General features: G+C 39.3%; 1 protein-coding gene across 2 annotated transcripts in view; it reads left to right on the top strand.

Moving 5' to 3' along the window:
* The window catches only part of CD101 (CD101 molecule), a 39,349-nt gene continuing 18,397 nt past the window's right edge, over nucleotides 1–20,952 (top strand). Inside the window, exons 1-6 of one of the 2 annotated variants that reach the window (XM_065927145.1) lie at nucleotides 1–82; nucleotides 7,502–7,882; nucleotides 9,398–9,628; nucleotides 13,391–13,777; nucleotides 17,987–18,370; nucleotides 19,093–19,497. In XM_065927145.1, the coding sequence (XP_065783217.1) occupies nucleotides 40–82; nucleotides 7,502–7,882; nucleotides 9,398–9,628; nucleotides 13,391–13,777; nucleotides 17,987–18,370; nucleotides 19,093–19,497 (1,831 nt within the window). In that variant the 5' untranslated portion in view covers nucleotides 1–39. Of the gene's footprint in view, nucleotides 83–7,501; nucleotides 7,883–9,211; nucleotides 9,629–13,390; nucleotides 13,778–17,986; nucleotides 18,371–19,092; nucleotides 19,498–20,952 lie in introns of both variants that reach the window. The other variant, XM_065927139.1, reaches the window with a different exon arrangement.

Raw genomic sequence — 20,952 nt, 5'->3', positions numbered from 1 at the left:
CTTCAGTGACACCACCAGGAAAGGTCTACACTGGTCCAAATGGCACGCTTCCCACATGTGGCATCATTTTTTCTCTTTCTGAGTAAGTGTCATAATTCTGTATGTTACTGTTGTCACAGGAACTAGTCAAACAGAGACTGTTGGGTGATAAGATGGGACAGTTTGGTCTCTATGGGGAAAACAATGGCCCACATCTCTGGTGATGGCAATCATTCTTGACTTTTGATGATGCTCTTGGCTACCTGAACAACCTTGAGTTCCAGGTGGTGCAATGTTTGGTTGAGTCCCATGAACCTGATCCCAGAGGTTTTTATACTTGTGTGTGCTACTAGATCTGCCAGTTTTGCTGGTCCTTGCCTTCCCTTATTTTCTTGGGCTAACCCATTCCTGGAGATAGGATGAGGTTTAACTCTTCAGACTGACAGGGGATGCCTGATGAGAGCTTGTCTAGAGTAATGTACCTCGGGGATGTGGCTGGATGAAAAGCTTATGAGAGCACGTAATAGTTTTAGGCTAACTTAAAAGAAGGTTCTGAGTTCACCTGTGAGCTGAAGTGGACGTTGACTACTGTGAAACTGAGAAGGTGGCAGGAAGAGTCACATGCCTCTGCTGAGGGCCATGTGGAAGGGCCTCCATGAGCCTAGGGGCACTTGTACATGGTTGAACAGGGTGGAGGAAGTAGAAATTTGGCGGTGGATGGAGAACAGATGAACTGGGAAGGGCATGAAATAGCTTCAGAGCAGACAGAGCAGGGAGCAGGTACTTTTCAGTGCTGTGGATTCATTTAGCATCTGGTGAAGCTCATCTTCACCCTCTCTCAGAATAATTTTTAAATACATAAATTAAAACATATAAGATTATAGGGGAAAATACTCATGTTGAAATGCAGTTATCAAAAATATTTTAAAATAAATCATGATGTAGTCATTTATTTTCTTCTTTATGTATTCATTATATGATAAGATCTAGAAGTGGTCTATTAACCACCAAATTTCAATGTAGTAATGAGTGTGAACAATATTTCAAGACTCTGCAATAGATGTGATGTGAAAATATCTATGGTTTGTTGTCTACCTTTATAGCTGAAGAAAATACTGAATTTCCATTAAGGTTAGTGAAAATAAAGATGTAGGGTGTTTTTCCACCCAAGTTTACGAACCCTTTATTCCCCCATGTGGAGTCAGGTTTAAAACTTCTGCTTTAGAGTGACTAGATGGAATTAGTGAAGGGATTTGGACAATAGGGGAACTAAAAGAGCTTAGGATCAGAGTAACTAAGGCTGTGGCTAATAGACAAAAAGGGTGCAGCGTTCAGCTCAAAGGGGCGCTTAACAAACCCTTGGCTTGAACTGCACTGGGCTCATGTCTCATAGGACACTGGGTAGTGAGAGGTGAAGATCAGATATGGGGCCTGATGGGGGTGATGGATAGCCTGCAGGGGAAGTTATTGGGACCAGGTGCTGGTTAGTTGATGCCCACCAGACTGGCTTGGCAGGCACTGATGACTAGGAGGACTGGTGGGGTCCTTTGGGAACTGTTGCCTGGCATGTTCTTACTTGTCCTATTCAGGTGTCTGAGTGTGACTCTCAAGGGTCTGCCTTGTGTCTCTGAACTGTGTGTTTGGCTTGTGTATGGGGAAACTGGGCTTACATTGAGCAACAAGTCAGACGTTTGCAAATTCTGTCTTTTTTTTTTTTGGTGGGGGGGATGGGGGTGGTGAGTAGTCCAGAAAGGAAAGTAACCAAGGTTCAGAAAGGGGAAGCAGCCAGGCTTTTCCTAGTTCATTTAAACCATTACCTAAACTGGGTTATATATTTATTTCTTCTAAATTTAGATCCCATAAATACTTATTTTGTGTAGAGCCCCAGTTTTTATGTGAAAAACACCTAAATCAGAGAGTAACTTGAAAAAGATGTTGCAAGCCTGCTATTTATCATTACAAATACAGAAGGAGAAATTAAGGAAATAAACTAAATGATGGATGATCAGTTGAGCACTTGCATTGTTTAGCAAATGTTTACCTTGTCCTAATTAGTTTTAAAAATAAATATGTAAATGTATGTTTGGCTGAGTCCCTTCACTATTCATCTGAAACTATCACAACATTGTTTAATTGGCTATAAATATATAAAATAAATTTAATATAAATTTATATGTAAAATTAAAAGTTCAAAAAAAATTTGTAAAGACTGATGAATCCTGTTAGAATATGGGGCCAGATGAGATTAAAGTCATGGATAAATGAATTCTTGGACTTAGCTTTGTCCTCTTGGTCTGTCACCCCTCACCCTAACTAGCTGCCCTACGAATAAACGTCATTAACTTGGGACGGTCCTGGGGAGGGCATACTGTTTGTCCTACTAAGACTGTATTCATGAAAAAAAAAAGAAAGAAATCCATTAAATTATGGATGAAAATGCTTTCAGCCTCTAAGCATACAGAGATTTTGTATGGGTAAAGAAAGAGAAGTTGTTTGTTGTATTTGATGTTCTCCAGCTAGGTTTTGTATAAGGTGGAAGTATTTGAAGTTGCTGTTTTTGTATATCAAAAATGATCAGGTGTTGACCATTTTATATAGTTCAATCAAATAACTTCAATTCAAATAACACTGAAATAGAAAATTTGGCAATGCCAGTGATGTTTTTGAAAAAAGCCAATACCATCAGGAAATTCTTCATGCATCAAAAGTGTGACTCTGATGCAGTATGTCATTGTTAAGCTGTGTGTGCATCAGTCAGCAAGAATCTGCTGTCCAGAGGTGCCTAACCCTCTGTGCATCAAAAGAGAAAGCAACAGGCCAGTCCCCTAAGGTATTTTCCTCTTTTGGAGGAGAGATATGTGCAACATCCCACAGAAAATAGATTTATAATAAGATGCTTCAAGTGTATGATTCCCCATGCATGACCATTTGAACTGGCCTCTGTCTGTCATTTCTTTGTACCTCCATAATACCTATTAATCCTTCACATGGTCTCTTTCACTTTTCTGAGAAAGTGGTACCCTCCCAATCAAGTTCTTGACCTCATGCTTCCACTAAGACCTTACTGCATTCATCATCATCTCTCTGGCTTCATCCATCTCTCCCCTGTGCAGCTCCTCTGCCCATAAACATGCAGAGGCACCCCTGTCCATCTGCCCTCACTGCTCTGTCCCATTGAACTGCTCTTTCTAACTACCACCCTATTTTTCTCTTTCCCTTCTCCATGAAACTTCTTGAAGTAGTTTAAGCTTCTTGCAGTTGTTTCTTACCCTTGAAATGCTCTGCTTCTGCTCTGTTGAAAACTCTTTTACAAAGATCACCACTGACATCCTCATCATCAAACTAAAAGGACACTTCTCTGCTTTTCGAATCCTTACCCCTCAGTAGCATTCAGCAATGCTGACAAGCTCTTTCTTCTTGGAACATTTTGCTCCTTTGGTTTTCAAGCTGCAGTGTCCTGGCTACCCTCCCACCTCCCCTTCTTCTTTCTGTAGTATGCATTTCTCATCTTATTTCCTAAATAGAGAGAACCTTTAATAATCTCTCTTTAGCTCTCTTCTTATATGCCCTAACATTTTCCACTACTTAACATGTAAATGACTAAGTCAGCATCTACAGCCCAGAACTCTCCCTAGTTACAGACAAGCATTTACAGGAAGCAGTGAGGAAGCAATGGAGACAGTCAGGAATTTGACATTTGTAAATCCAAATTCAAGTCTGGCTCCACCATTTACAACTTTGACATTGCTAAATATGGGAATATCACAGAGTTCTTAAGATAACTAGATGACAAATATTTTCAAAGAGTTGAGTAGATTTTAAAGTATAGAAAGAGATACAGATATTGACATATATTTCAACAATATCTCTAAGTATTTGCTGGATTTCCTTCTTGTTTATTCCATAGCACTCTAATTTAGTGTTTCCAAAATTAAGTTCTTTATCTTCTCCTTCACCCTTGAACACACAACAGTTCCTCTTCCTGATAGCCTTATTCCTGTTAACAGTACTGTTACTCCCAGTCACCCTTACAAAACCTGGTATCATCTTTCCTCTTATCTTCCATCCACCCCTTTAACCTCCAAGCATCTAAGATGCTGAAAAACTCTATAGATTTATCTCCACAGTGGCTCTCAGATTATAGCCCCTTTCTTTCCATTTCTACTGCCTTCATCACTTATCTCCTGAGCTACTATAATTATCTGATATCTACTTCTAACTCCATCATCCTACACACCATCAAGTTAATTTTACTAAGAATTTTAAAACATTTTCAGTGGATTCCCCATTGCCTATCAATCAAGCCCAAACTTTTAAATATGCCAGTTAAGCTCTTCATGCTTTGGACTCAAAATTCCTGCCCAATCTTACCTCTTTCTATTAATCTTTGTGTAACCCACCCCCGAATCCAACTGATTACTCCCTATTTCCTGAACAATTCTTTTGATTACTACTTATACAGTCTTTTCATGAAGTTTCCTTCACTGAAAAATACCCTTTCTCTCCACTTAAATTGCCATAACCTTCTCCAAGGTCCATTTTTAATACTATCTCTTCCATATACCTTACCTATTTTCTTTCCCTAAAATGTAATCTTTCCTTCCTTCAAATTCCTCAAAGAACTTTTATCATATATCTTTCCAGGAGAGATGACGACCACCCTACTTGACTGAATTGTAAAATCAAGAAGTCAAAGACTATCCTAAACTCACCTTCATATCTTAGTCCTTGAAGCATCAGAAATACTACAAGTGGTTAAATAAATATTAATTGAATTAGCAACTGAAGCAGAAGAAAATAAAGTACTACTTTGCACAATAAAATGTTTTGAATGTACCCATCTCTCTGATAAGTCATAAAAAATGTGGAGTAAATGCTGCCTAGGCATAAAAAATAATATCGTGGAAACATTCCCTGACATAAACATATTAGTGGTACCCCAGAAATCACATTTTTAAAAACATTTGTACTGTGCAAATATAACACATAAGAAAGGCGACTTCCCTGGTAGTCCAGTGGTTAAGAATCTACCTGCCAAGGCAGGGGACACGGGTTCGATCTCTTGGGGAAGTTTCCACATGCTGCAAGCGCAACTAAGCCCGCGTGCCACAACGACTGAACCCGTGTTCTAGAGCCCCTGCTTGGCAACAAGAGAAGCCGCCGCAGTGAGGAGCTCACATACCAGTTAAAGATTAGCCCCCGCTCACTGCAAGTGGAGAAAGTCTGCTTGTAGCAACAAGCCCCAACACAGCCAAAACTTAATTATTTAAAAAGGAAAGTTAATAAAACACAGCGATGAAGTTGAATAAATAAGGAAAAAGTAAAAACCATGTAATCACTATGCAGGAGAAGAAATAGAACATTGCTAGGACCCTAGGCTCACCCATCTACCTTGCTGCATGCCCCACCAGATACACATACAATCACTTTCCTGACTTCCATGATAACTACTTCTTCGCTTTTTTTTTTTTTTTTTTTTTAAGGTTTAACTTCTTCTGTTTGCATCACTAAACAATACAGTGTGGGGTTTTTTGCCTTTCTTTAACTTTTATATTCATTTTGTGTATATCAAAAAGATTCTAAGTGTTCAGCATCTTTCCTTAAACACAGTGATCCATGTTTTTGCAACCAGCAGCAGTTCACTCACTTTTATTTCTGTATAAGATTCCACTTTATGAATGTACCACAGCCTGCCTGTTCTACTGTTGATGGACATATAGGTTGTCTCTAGTTTGGGGGCTGCAGTGAACAATGCAGCTGTGGATATTTTTTCATGTGTAGCCTGGGGCAGTGCTCACATTTCTTTAAGATGTATATCTAAGACTGGCTAGCATTGCTGACAATGTTTTAAATTGCCTCTGTAGAATAGTTTTTTGGTAAATAATATTTTAAAAATTTACTATTGTATGGCATAGGGAACTATACTCAATACCCTGTAATAACCTATAATGGAAAAGAATTCAAAGAAGAATAGATATATAAGTATGTATAACTGAATCACTTTGCTGTACACCTAAAACTAACACAACATTGTAAATCAACTATACTTCAATAAATTAAAGTAACAAAATTTTTTCTCATATTTTCTAACTTCTCTTCCTAAGTGCTTATTATGAAAAAAGCCTAATGTATATATATCACATTTAACTGGGATTTATGAATAAATTAGTATATTTTAAATCATTACTGGAAATGTATACAGTTGGTTGGTTGATTGGATGTTTGTTTGCCAGTTTTGCATTGATTGTATCCATATGCAATTTTTAGTTGACTACATCCTGACCAATTACCCTTTCTCCCTGTTTTTGCAGGTCCCCTCCTATCAGAATTGTTTTTGTTCTAAAATTTCTATATTTAACCTTACCATGGTTTCTGTAATGTCATTTTTCCTTTCTCTCACCTTTTTTTCCAATCTGTCTCCCTTACTCTTTGTCCTTGTGGATTCACAAAATTCAGCAGATGCTCTGCTTCTTCCATTCCTGCTTATGAACTCTGCTCTGTAATTCCGTAATGCCAGTAATTGTTCCCTGATGGCCTCTTACGATGCCTTTCCCCTGGGCCCTAGGCCCCGACTAAAAGACTTAGCTCACCTTTGTAGCATCTCTATCACTTGTTCATTGTTCTTTCTGTAACACAAAATGAACCAGCCTTTAATATTAACATAAGAAATAAACACATGCACTTTAATTTCTAAAAAAGTCTTGATTTTGAAAATGTGTATGTTAAAGGAAAAATTATCACTAAATAATATTTTCTCCTTTAAACCTAATACTTGAGATTTGTCCTAACATGAAGCATTCCACTGTGATCCCAGCTGAAATCTTTAAATAAGAGAGCAACTAAACTAAGTCTGATCCTGGATCCTGTTGGACTTGACAGTCATCTTTTAGGAAGCTTGTCAATAAAGTTGTAGTGGCTCTTTAAAAAATTACAAAATGAAAAACCCTCTATGGTATAGAAAGGAAGTACTGCTGCTTCTTCAGATGCTAAGTTTAGCTAATCTTGCACCAGACCTGGCCAGGAGCTACAAATAGTTCCAACCAACCAGCAGGGAAAGGCATAGCACCAGGGGCAGTGCCATGGACTCGGTCTCTCCAGCAATTATTTCTGTTAGGACAGCTCAGTGACAGGTACCTAAGAAGTGGAGGGTTGAGGAAGTAATACTGAGAATTTTTCCATAAAATTATATAAAAGGTGAATTATCATACATCATATTTACTTCAGGTGCACTTAGGTAAGTAGGTGCATTTTATAGAAGTGGTCATGTTACCCTGATGAAGCTATCCTTTCTTAAGAGACTAGAGATTACTCTAGAAGTTAGAATTATAAAAGAACAATTAACTCATCAAGCCATTCCACTGCTCCTCAGCCTGAAGAAGGTATTGAACATTTGAGTGGATTATAGCTAATAACCTGTGATCTCATTTTCTAGAATTGTAATACAGGGAGCTACATAATGTGGCACATTGGGAACAGGAACACTAATCTATTTTTATTCCCTTTTCTTCCTCCTACTTGCAAGCTAAGCTCAGCATTGGCCAGCGAGAAGTAACAGTTCAGAAAGGACCGCTATTCAGAGCTGAAGGTTACCCCATCAGCATCGGCTGCAATGTAACTGGCCACCAAGGACCTTCTGAGCAGCATTTCCAATGGTCTGTTTACCTGCCAACAGCCCCGACCCAAGAAATCCAGATCATTAGCACCAAGGATGACACCTTCTCTTATGTACTGTATGCAAAGCGGGTAAAAAGTAGGGAAATCTACGTGGAGAGGGTCCAGGGTAACTCAGTCTTTTTGCACATTTCCAAGCTCCAGATGAAGGATACTGGCGAATATGAGTGTTTCACACCCAACACTGATGAAAAATACTACGGGACTTACAATGCGAAGACTAATCTTATTGGTAAGCTGCGTGCCCTTCTTTGTTAGCCAGCCCCTGACAAACCACAATCTCCATCACCACAATGCCTTGCACTGTGACATGGCTTTATAGTGTGCTGTTTGTTTTAGCAAAAGAGCCCATGAACCCCTCTGAATATTTTGGAGTTTGTCACAGATAGGTATCTCATATTCTCTAAAACTCTCAATTCATTTTCCCAATTGACTTTGTCATGAAGAGTTAGATATGATGTGGTATTCCGAGGCCTTGCCCAAAGCTATCCATAAGTTGATAATAACACAGACAAAGCTTTGAGAGTTCTCATGTCTCTTCTTGGAAGCAGAATATTAACTTGATAGAAGAGCTGGTATTGATATAACACATTTATATATAATTAATATCATAGGAAGTAAGTCATTAATGTGGAAATAGTTATTCTCAAACTACCATTCTCTAGTGTATTTTCCTATGTGGCAAGGGTCATATTTGAAATTACCATTTTGTCCCTTTGCCTAGAATATCTTATCACTTCCTTTTCAGCCTAGCAAACTCCTACATATACTTTCAAACCCAGTTTAGCTATTTCCTCTCCTGTGAAACCTGTTCTGACTGTTGCAGACAATATTCCCATCTTTGTTCCTTCTTGTTCTCTTCACACCACTGTTATTAGCACTTACCCAGTTTATGTGGTAATTGGCTGCTTATATGACCCTCTCTGATTTTGCCCCAAGCACTGTAAGATAACATTTACTTTACTCCCTAGCACAGTGGTTAGCACTGAGTAGAAGCTGAATAAACATTCATTGTTGAATCTAAATGTCGCTTTCACATAAACTTAGGCTGTATGATCTCCTTTGAGGAGGAAGAGAATGTTAGGGTATAGCATGGTTATCAAAACTTCGGTAAGGGTTGCATTTTGGCTCTGAAAGATAAATTATAACAGATTATTTCAGAACTTTATTTTATAAAGGAGCAGGTGAAGGCCCAAACAAGTGAAGTGACTTGTTCCAGTTCATGGAGTCAAATAGGGACAAATATAGGATCAGAATATAGGTCTTCTAGCTCCTAGTGCTTTTCCCATTTAAAACTTCTGTGTCTGAGTAGCAAAATGGGTTACAGACTATGCTAAAAATGTAACAGTGAACCAAGAGCCTTGCCAGGTTCCATAGACTGTATATACATAGATGCCAATGTTCCTATTGGTAATAGGTAAAGCATACGGCTGATGGGAAGCCAACTCAAAGAATGTACTTTACAGATAGTGGATCAGGTCACCACCTTCTTCTAGAGAGGCTAGTCTAACTAAGCCTATAATTGATACTAAGTCAATTACCATCATTCCTCTGTGTCCAGTCATTCCAGATACCCTCTCGGCGGCCATGGCTCCCCAGACTCTAAATAAGGAGGAAGGTGAGCCGTTGGAACTTACCTGTGAGGTGTCCAAAGCCACAGCTCAACATACCCACCTCTCCATCACCTGGTACCTGATGAAGGATGGAGAAGGAAGCCAAGCCAGCAAGATTATTTCCCTCTCCAAAGATTTTACATTGCTCCCTGGGCCCTTGTTTACAAAGAGGTTTGCAGCTGGTGATGTGCGACTAGACAAGCTTGGGGTCACTACCTTCAGGCTATCCATGGGGAGGCTCCAGCCCTCAGATCAAGGTCAGCTGTTCTGTGAGGCAACTGAATGGATTCAGGATCCTGATGAAACCTGGACTTCCATCACGAAAAAGCAGACGGATCAAACAACTCTCAGGGTCCAGCCGGCAGGTAATTATCTTCTCAGGAAATTCATTAATATGCTAGTGGTGGGTATTTGGGAAGATATCTTTCTGGTTGGTTTTTTGTTTTTGTTTTTTTTTCCTTTTTTTGGCTGTGCCACATGTCTTGTGGGATCTTAGCTTCCTAACAAGGGACTGAATCAATGCCCTCGGCAGTGAAAGCATGGAGTCTTAACCACAGGACCACCAGGGATGGAGTTTTAACCACAGAACCTCTAGGGAACTCTTGATTTTTATTTTTAAATCTTTGGTTGAATATAAAACAAGATCATTTAGAAGGTTTGGGTAAATTTTGCTTTTTTGAAGCATAAATAAGAAAGATCTTCTGCGGGCTCTGTCCGCAGGTTATGTCCATGGAAGGTCTTATATGGGATAAAATCTGTTGACTGTTAGGTAGATCCCACAAACCATACATGGAAGTAGTTTTGTTGCCATTTTTACCAGGCTCTGTGTAAGCACTTCAGCTGCATTATCTAACATAATCCTAACAACCAGCCTCGGAGCAAGTTTTCAAATTCCGTTTTTCAAAACACGTCCCGGAGCCCCAGCTAATGGTCTGTCTAAGCTTGCTCAGCTGCTGAGAAGTGGAGCTGGTGTTTGAAGACAGGTGTGTCTCTCCAAGGCCCTCTCTCCACGATCACCTGGGCCTCAGAATAGCCCCAGTTTCCAGTGTGAAGCCTTGGCAGCGCTCCCTCCGCCTGGCTCCTTTGCCTTGCAATAACGTCACTCTTCGGGATCCATTGGCACTTTCACTAGAGCAAGCAGGAAGCCTCCATCGTAATTCCTGGTCTCTCCACATGAGCTTTGGTCCATTAGGAGGAGATCTAAAACCATAAACATTCTTGCTAACAGCAATGATCCAGTGGTGGTTGATTGAAGTTTTCTTTCTTTTTTTCTCTTAAAGAGGAGTATTATTCTGTTCCATTAAAAACTGTCCTGATGGCGTTATACATCCAAATTATGCACTGGGAGTCCTGTGGAGACATATGCTTTTTTTCCCCTTTCTTTGAAAAAAAAAATTTTAATGTATGTCTTTATTTTTTAAATTTATTTATTTAAATCAATAAAAATTGTTTATGTTTAAGGTGTACAGTATTGTGTTTTGATATCTGTATGCATTGTGAAATGACTATGATCAAGTTCGTTAGCATATCCATCGCCTCACATGGTTGTGTCATGTATGTGGTAACACTTAAGATCTACTTTCTTAGCAAATTTCAGGTAACACCACACAGTATGACTAACTGTAATCATTAGATCTCCAGAACTTATTCATCCTGCATAACTGAAACTTTGTACTCTTTGACCAACGTCTCCCCATTTACCTCACTCCCAAAAGCCCTACTCTCTGCTTCCATGTGTTCAACATTTTTAGTTTCCACAGTATTTATCTTTCTGTGTCTGGCTTATTTCACATAGCAAAATGTCCTCCAGGTTGGTCCATGTTTTCGAAAACAGTAAGATTTCCTTTTCTCTCATGGCTTAATAATAGTCCATTGTGTATATATACATTTTCTTCATCCGTTTATCCTTTGGTAGTCACTTATGTTGTTTTCATATCTTGGATATTATGAGTAATGGACATAGTGCAGGTATCTCTTTGAGACACTGTGTCATTTCCTTTGGCTATGTACCCTCAAGTGGGGATTGCTGGGTTATGTGGTAGTTCTACTTTTAGTTTTTGAGGAACCTCCATACCATTTTCTATAACAATCATACCAATTTACATTTCTACTAACAGTATACAAAGGTTCTTTTTTCTTCTCCATCCTCACCAACACTTGCTATCTTTTGTCTCTTGATGACAGCCATTCTAACAGATGTGACATGATATCCTGTGGCTTCAATTTGCATTTCCCTGGTGATTAGTGATAAGCATCTTCCTTTCCAGAATTTTAGCCATTTGTATGTCTTCTTTTGAGAATATGTAGTCAGATCCTTTTTCATTTTTATGTCAACTTATTTGGAATTTTTTGCTATTAATTTGTATGAGTTTCTTATACATTTTGAATGGGAACCTCTTTTTGAGTATTTTCTCCCATTTTTTAGACTGTCTCTTCACTCTGCTGATCATTTCTTTTGTGTACAGAATCTTTTTTGGTTTGATGCAGTTCTACTTGTCCATTTTTGCTTTTGTTGCCTGTGCTTGTGGGATTATATCCAGAAACTCATGGCCCAAACTAGTGTCAGAAATGTTTTCCTTCTATTTTCTTTTCTTTTTTTCTTTGACCATGCTGCATGACATGTGGGATCTTAGTTCCCTGACCAGGGGTCGAACCCATGCCCCCTGCCATAGAAGCACAGAGCCTTAACCACTGGACCATCAAGGAAGTCCCCCTTTTATTTTCTTCTAGTAGTTTTTCAATTTCAGGTCTTAGGTTTAAATCTGCAATTCATTTTGAGTTTATTTTTTTTTAATATGCTCTGAGACGGGGTCCAACTTTTTTCCTCTGCATATGGATATCCAGTTGGTTCAACACCATTTATTGAAGAGACTATCTTTTCCCTGTTGTGTGTTCTTGACACCCTTATTGAAGATTAATTGACTAAGATTCATGAATTTATTTCTGGGTTCTCTATCCTGTTTCATTGGTTTACATGTCTTTATGCCGGTATCATAGTTTTGATTACTGTAGCTTTGTAATGCATTTTGAAAACAGGCAATGTGATACCTACAGCTCTTGCTCAAAATTCTTTGGCCAGTCAGGGTCTTTTGTGGTTCCATATGAATTTCATAATTGTTTTTATCTATTTCAAGATGCTGTTTAGAATTTTGATAGGGATTGCAATGAATCTGTAGATTGCTTTGGGTGATATGAGCATTTTAATAATATTAATTTTTCCAAACCATGAACATGGGATATCTTTCCATTTTTTTTGTTTCATCTTCAGTTTCTTTCGTCAGTGTTTTACAGTTTTCATCTCTTTCACCTCTTTGGTTAAATTTATCCTTAAGTAATTTCTTCTTTATGATACTATTGTAAATGGGATTTTTTCCAAGTTTTTTTGATAGTTTACTGTTAATGTATAGAGATGCAACTGATTTTTTGTGTGTGTTGATTTTGTATGCTGCAACTTTACTGAAATTCTTTATTAGTTTTAACAGCTTCTTGGTGGAGTTTGGTGGGGTTTTTTTCTTTTTTCTTTTGGTTCCTATGTGTAAGAACATGCCATCTGCCAACAGTGAGTCTTTCTTCTTTTTCCCAATGTAGATTCTTTTAATTTTTTTTTCTGTCTAATTGCTCTAGCTAGGACTTCCAATACCATGTTGAATAGAAGTGGTGAGAATGATCATCCTTGTCTTATTCTTGACATTAGACGAAAAGCTTTCAGTTTTCCACTGTTGAGTGTGATGTTAGCTGTGGATTTGCCATATATCACATATGCTTTTAACTTAGGAAAGTTCCACTGGATATTCTCAGTCAAAAACGAGAGCAAGAAATCACAATTTACGTCAGTTCAACATAGTATAAAATATTTTATTTTAAAAGATACATTGCTATGTACACATCCATACATTCATCTTGCTTAATTGTATTGCATTAAAAAAATCGCATGTGTTGTTCTTTCTAGATGATTTAAAAAATAGTCAAGGGCATTTTTGATTCTAGGCATTTCTTTGGCCCATCTCTGATCTCCCGCATTAAATTCAGTCCTTGTACTATCCTGATAGGGGATAGCATCTCTCTCTGGTATTAAAGGCATAGGTGCAGTGGCCTCTCTAAATATCTGCCTTGCTTTTGTTTCCTAGTGAGAGATTTTCAAGTCAACATTAGAGCTGAGAACACAGTTCCTGAAGGAAAATCCTTAGAACTCGTTTGCCTGGTCATGGGTGGTGGCCAGAACCCACACCTTCAGGGCACTTGGTTCTTCAATGATGTTGAAATGGCCCACATTGATGCTGGCGGAGTTCTGGATCTGAAGAAAAATTACCAAGAAAGAGCAAGTCAAGGACAGCTCCAGGTTTCAAAGTTAAGCCCCAAGTCTTTCTTTCTCAAGATCTTCTCTGTGGGCCCAGAGGATGAAGGTGCATACAGATGTGTAGTGGCAGAGGTGACAAGAGCTCAGATGGGCTCCTGGCAGGTGCTTCAGAAAAAACAATCACCAGACAGCTTTGTGCGCCTTTGGAAGCAAGCAGGTATGTGAAGTTGGGGCCAGATATGGCTGGGCTGCATTTCGATGTCCTCCTTTGTGAGTACTGGATAACTTCACGGACACAAGGGGAGGTCTCCTGAAGTCGGGTAGCAGTCAGGTCACTTTGAGGTGGAGTGGAGTAAAGGGAAGCACCCAAACTAGCTGAAGACCTGGGGACTTCCCAGGTGGTTTAGTGGGTAAAGAATCCGTCTGCAGTGCAGGAAACCCAGGAGACTCAGGTTCGCTCCCCGGGTTGGGAAGATCCCCTATAGGAGGAAATGGCAAGCCACTCTAGTATTCTTCTCTGAAAATCCCATGGACAGAGGAGCCTGGTGGGCTACAGTCCATGAGGTCACAAAGAGTTGGACACAACTGACGTGATTGAGCATGCACCCATATAGCTGAAGACCTGAGTCCTACTCCTGAGCCAATAAATGGCCTGTGACATGAGCACTCTGCGTGCGTACTTCACTTCGCTAATTCTCAGCTTCCTCAGTTGTAAGATAATCTGACTGTCTTTAAGTCCCTTCTTGCCATCTTAGATTCTTGATTCTATTTGGCATTATTTCTAATTGTTGTATTGGGTTTTCTTTCAGCCAAGAATATCTGCATTCATGAAGCCCCCTGTCTCCTTGTGTGTATGTGTGTATTTTGAGTAGATTAAGAGAAAAGAGCTTATACTTGTCTCTTTCCTGAGAAATAAACACCCACATTACCCCTTCTACTTTTTCAACATCTTTCAACTGACAAAGGGTGTCTTTTGTCAGTTCTCTGTGTTCTTAACCTAATACAGGGAATGATACTCAGTCTTAATTCTGCATCAAACCATGACTCAGAGTAAGTAAAGAAGAAGTGACAGTGGGCAGACTCTATTGCCTGCAAGTTGCTGTGATGTGGCGAGATGCCTATCTGACCCAGATAGGCTGGGTCTGATTATCTGGAAGGCCATTCAGCTCCTGTTAAGTTTCTGAAGGATGGGTGATATTAAGCATGTTTGCATAATCAGTGCTTTTTGTGTGGAGAGAAAACTGATAAATCCACAAGCAATACTATGATTTTCTGGGCTGAGTATTAAATTCAAAGTCTAGAAAGATGAATTGCCCCAAAGGAAAAACCAAAAAATAAACAAATAACAAACCCAAAATGAAGATGCCCTTTTTGTACTCGCTTATTGGAGGCATCTCCATAGACACAAACACTTCCATGCTCTTCTCCATCACCCCATTTGCTTGGAGTGAAGATGCACAGCTTTGGCCTAGATTGGCAAGCCAGGAAGTGTGTTGGTGTTAGTTTTTACACTAAACATTTGGTCTTTCTTGCTAGGATTCAGAAAAAACTATGTAGGCGTGTTTACATATTTACACAGAGCTAAATCTCAACCTCGTGTATCTGTCTCCACTGGAACAGAACTGTAAACCTTTCATAAACTCAGGACAGAGGAATCTGTGCCAAAGGGACAAAAAGGTGTGCTTTGGGGCACACAGATCACAAGCCTATCAAGTAGGTCTGCCCAAGCTAAAAATAATACTTTGTGCAGCCTGGAGTCCAACCTGTTTCTTTTTACGGAGAAACAGAAAAAGTTAGTAGCAGATTTATTAAAGATCCTATTGAGTATTTGGTTTGGAAACTCAAACCATTACTTCAAGTATGAGCAGTTTTATCATCCGATGAATGTTTTAAACAGAAGAGAGTACTTCCCTACCACTATGCATGCGCACCTTACACATGCCTGGTGAGTGTATCGCTTCTAACCCAGAGACAGCAATGACCACAAAAAAGTAAGGAAACCACAGTTTTTTTAAAAAACTGAAACTGCTTGAAACCTATCATAATGGTTATACTTGAGTAGTAAGATTATGACTAATAATTTCCCCTCTAATTTCGAAACTTTAGTTATGAGTCTATTTTTAACCTCGAAAAAATTAAGTGTAATAATGCCTCTAATACCCCAAATTTGGAAGCAAGTTTTGTATATGTATATATATGTTATGTTATATACATATATATGTAATGGTAGATATAGATATATATTAATCTATTTGTGAACATTAGCCTTCTTTCTGTCTTGGTAATGTATGTTCATTCATAAAGCTGTTAAAGACAGAACTCTTCCTCAGCAGAGAAGATCAATTTGCAAATTCATTTAGATCTTATTAAGATTTCAAATGCCAGTTCTGTTTTATTTTGCTGGAAATTCCCTGGTGGTTCAATGATTAGGACTCCATGCTCTCACTGTTGAGGGCCCAGTTTCAATCCCTGGTCAGGAAACTAAGATCCCACAAGTCTAGAAAATATAAATTTTTTAAAAATCTTTTTATTTTCCTTCTCTGACTTTGAACACCTCTGCTTTCACGAAGGACCTATCATTACACACTAATGCTAGTAGCTCACCTTTGCTGGGCACTTTTCCTTGCCAGAGAGTGTAGGCCCTTTGCACGTGCCATTCACTTAGTTTTCTCACAGTGCAAAAGTGAGGTGCTATTATTACCCCCTTTCCTTTATAGGAAAGGAAACTGAGGCTCAAAGAGGTTCACTTGTTGTCCAGGGTAATTCTATAATAACTCCAGGGACCTTGGCCTTAAGCATGAGGCTGGACTGCCTAGGATGCATGAGCTTGAGGGACCTTTACATTGCCCGCAAAGCACCCAGGACAAGGCCTCACACAGGAAGTATCTGTTGAAAGAATGTCCACATTTCTGATCATCTTGAATTTTCCATCTGGGAGCCAGACTTACATTTACTGTTTTACACTGTAGTTCAGATATACTAAGAATCTCTCTTCAACCAACAATATATATGAATGAATATATGATTTGAAAAGGAGAAATATATACATTTATGTGTGTGTGTGTGTGTATAGGTGTATGTATATATATATATATATTTTTTTAAATACTTGAGGGAAAAGTATATCTGTATTTATATATATACTATATAATTTAAATTTTTAACTAAAAAATTTAATTTTTTTTTAATTAAAATTTTTTTTCTTGGCGTTTAGTTGCTTTACAATTTTGTGCTAGTTTCTGCTATACAGAAAAGCTAATCAGCTATACATATACATATATCCCCTCTTTGTCACCACAGAGCATTGAATAGAGTTCTCTGTGCTCCAACAGAGGTTCTTATTAGTTATCTATTTTATACATATAGTGTATATATGTCAATCCCAATCTCCCAATTCATCCCACCCCTTGCTTCCTCCCTTGATGTCCATATGTTTGTTCTCTATATCTGTGTGTTTATTTCTGCTCTGCAAATAGGTTCATCTGTACCATTTTTCTAGGTTCCACATATAGGCATTAATACACAGTATTTGTTTTTCAACTTCTGACTTTCTTCATTCTGAATGACGGCTCTAGGTCCATCCAAGTCTCTGCAAGAGGCACAATTTCATTCCTTTTTATGGCTGAGTGATATTACGTTGCATACATGTGCCACATGTTCTTTACCCATTTCTCTGTTAATGGACATTTAGGTTGCTTCCATGTCTTGCCTGTTGTAAATGGTACTGCAATGAGCATTGGGGTGTGTGTATCTTTTGTAATTATGGTTTTCTCTGGGTCTGTGCCCAGGAGTGGGATATCTGAGTCACTCAGTAGTTCTATTTTCATTTTTTTAAGGAACCTCCATACTGTTCTCCATAGGGTGTGTATCAATTTATATTCCTACCAACAGTGTAAGAGGATCCTCTTTTCTCCACACCCTCTTCAAGTAATTGTTTTTTAATGGCAGTATTTTGAACAGAAATATAATTAACAGTACTTCTTCACTGTTCAGATACATACTAATTAGGGAAAGATAAGTAAGGGGAGGAAGGTCATTTTGAACTGTGAAAGTCTGAATTCTAGAAAACTAAACATTGAAATAAACACAGTTTCATTACTTTCAGTCTCATACACCAACTCTAATTAATTTAACGAAATATTACCATGTGTTTTCCCAACTAGATGTTCCTAAGGACCAAATCAGTAAAACGCAGGGCAAACTGTAAATTGTTTACATGTAAATTAGTTCTCCTGGTGTCCTTTCTGTCATTTCTACTATTTAAGTGCTGATTAAATCTTTTATTCTGGGGGATGGTGCAAGAGTAAACAATTTGATTGGATTTGTCACAAAGTAGTCAAGTCTTAATTAATGAGAGTTCACTGTTTTTTAGAAAACTTTTCATTTACTCGAAATATCTTTTTCTTCTAAAATCTGTAATCCACAGCAAGAAATGTGGCCGTGTCTACCAAGAACAGGCAGCAAGCAGTGTGGGAAGGAGAGGCGTTAACCCTTCTCTGCAAGGCAGATGGAGCTGAGAATCTCCTGACTGTGGCCTGGTGGCATGTCCCACAAAACCAGACACAGCCGGTGTTTGTGGCTGGCATGGAGCAGGATGGCACTGTGAAGCTGGGTGCTTCCTACGGGGAACTTGATAACCTCAGAAATGCAAGGCTGGAGAAAATGGACTGGGCCACCTTCCAACTTGAGATCGCCTCCACCACCATCGCAGACAGTGGCATGTATGAGTGCAGAGTGTCTGAGAGGACCCGGAGCCAGGCCAGAGATCAGAGTTGGACTCAGAAGGTGTCGATCACTGTAAAGCCCCTCGGTAAGTGTCAGGGAAAGCCTTTGCTGAACTTGCATATCATCAGCATCTTCCTTCTGCAGTGGGATGCCATGGAATTTGATTGCACGTCATCCCGAATCCTCCAGTTACAGTACGTATACCCCAGAGCACAGAGCAGAGTCTCTGGTTACCAAGTCTGCCAACTGATCTCCAAAGTTTACTCAACTTTATAAAGATCATCTTCATAAAGATCATCTTCAGGGTGCAACATAAGTTGTTATTCAAGGCTAACAACAAAATCGTATCATTTGAAGTAGACTTAGAAAAGAGATATGCCAAGTGAAGCGGAGCCTCATACCTTCAGGCTTCTGACAGCTGCAGCCTGGGATAGCGGAATCTCTGGTAGCAAGTGTAAAACAGTGGTAGTGCGCCCGGCAGTGGGGATAAGGGCAGCAGGCCAGCCAGCAGGGCTGGGGAGCGCCCCACCCCCTCAGTAGCAGCTGTCTAAGCAGTGGACTGGAGAAACACTGCCTGTTTGTTGTCTCCGCTGAGAACGCTCTTCCAAGAGGGTCAGCTTTAGAAAACTGAGGTCAGAATTCAGGACAGCCTGTACTGTGAATCAGTTTCTACCCCCAAATGTTTGATACTCCCAGTGTATGAACACATGGTTCAGTGTGACGAGGCGATGACTAGGAAAACTTAGAAGCACGGTGCCTCGATTTGATAAACGGGTTAGAAATCTTATTTTGTGTTTATGCCCGCAGAGTCAAGTTTACAAGTTAGTCTGATGAGCCGTCAACCACAAGTGAAATTAACCAACACCTTTGACCTGTCCTGCATAGCGAGGGTTGGCTACTCTGACTTCAAGGTTCCATTCACCATGACATGGCAGTTCCAGCCAGCCAGATCTCGAACCTTTGATCTGCTTCTTCAAATCACCCACAATGGCACTATTGAATGGGGGAGCTGCCTACCCCAGTTCCAAAGGAAGACGAAGATTTCCCAGGCTTCATTTCATTCTCGGCTCCTAATCCATGATGCCACCGAGGAAGAAGCAGGAGTTTATCAGTGTAAAGTAGACGTTTATGACAGAAATTCTCTGCACACAAACAGTCCTGTGAGGGCTTCTGCCACCTCTCACCCACTCAGGATCACTGTCACTTTGCCAGGTTAACACTACTTGAAATTAATTTTGCTTTTTAAAAAAAAACATTCTTCCCACTTGGGGAAAGTTGTGGAATTAAAGCATAAAATACTTTCTCCCCATGTTTGCACTTTAAGTAAGCACAATATATAAGTGATATCCAGGAAGTGGGTAGGGATAAATTAGGAATTTGGTATTAATAGATTTAATGGACATGAACTTGGACAAACTCTGGGAGATGGTGAAGGACAGGGAAGCAGTCGGTGGGGTCACAGAGAGTCGGACATGACTTAGTGAATGAACAACAACGTTAACAGGTGCTCACTAGTATATATAAACTAGATAAACAACAAGGACCTGCTATATAGCATAGGGAACTATATTCAATATCTTAAAGTAACCTATAATGGAAAAGAATCTGAATGAGAATATATAAATCACTTTGCTGTACTCCTGAAACGTTGTAAATCAAGTATATTTTAATTTAAAAAGAAATTAACCCAAAACAAAAACATACCCCCTACCCCCACACACATACAGACATACACATGCAAAGTGATCTAGGTTAACATTGAGTTAATATGCATGAAATGACCACACTGGTTTTTAAAACATTGGAATACTTCCACACTAATAATAACTGTTGCCCCTTCCTCATTTCCTGTAAGTCCCCACCGCTCAGCAACTGGACACCGCATGGCACAGAGGGGGCCTCCAGGATCAGCTCCAGTGCTGGGGCATTCTTTCAGATTGGTCCCTGCCTGTGCCTGGCCGGTCATTAAATGTTTAGAATGTCTCTCCTAGTGGTATGGATAATGAAAATTTCATTCAATACACTTAGCCATTCATTTTGATATGTTAATGTATAAGAATTAGAGAATTTATGATTATAGTCAACATAATTTACCTTGTCAATTGGTAATAGAGATGAAAAGTAAGACACAACTTCACAAATGCTGCTGTGCCAGTATCTTCTTTCCTGATTTCCATCCTCTTAAGGTGGCGTGTTCAAGAGGCTTTGACATCACTTAGATCTAATGAGAACTTAATCTGTCCAAGGCTACTGACTCCATGGTTAAATTGCTGATGTGCAATTTAAAGATGGTGACATGTTCCTAGTGCAGTGTCTGATGAACCAAGTAGATGCTCAAACGTGGTAACCATCATTCTCACAGCTACTGAGCACTAGTTTTGGTTACAGTAGTCATCTCCTTGTTGATTAACTCATGCCTTAATTTACTTGTCTTTTCTGTCATATTTCAAATTATTGGTTCAATCCTTTCTTCTTAAAACTTTTCCCATGGCCTTGTGATGCAAAATTTTCTTGGTTTCCTTCCTAGCCCTCTCATGGCTCCTTCTCATTCTCTTTTGCAGAGTCCTCCCCTCACATTGACTCAGCCCTTTGGGCTTCATTCTCAACTTTCTTTCTTCTCATTCTATACAGTCTCCCAAAGTAGGCTTATTCCTACCCAGGGATTCA

This window comes from Muntiacus reevesi, chromosome 1, assembly GCF_963930625.1.
Source record: "Muntiacus reevesi chromosome 1, mMunRee1.1, whole genome shotgun sequence".
Classification (NCBI taxonomy): domain Eukaryota; kingdom Metazoa; phylum Chordata; class Mammalia; order Artiodactyla; family Cervidae; genus Muntiacus; species Muntiacus reevesi.
Note: the sequence above shows the minus strand (reverse complement) of the source record. Positions and strands in the feature narration are given on the sequence as shown.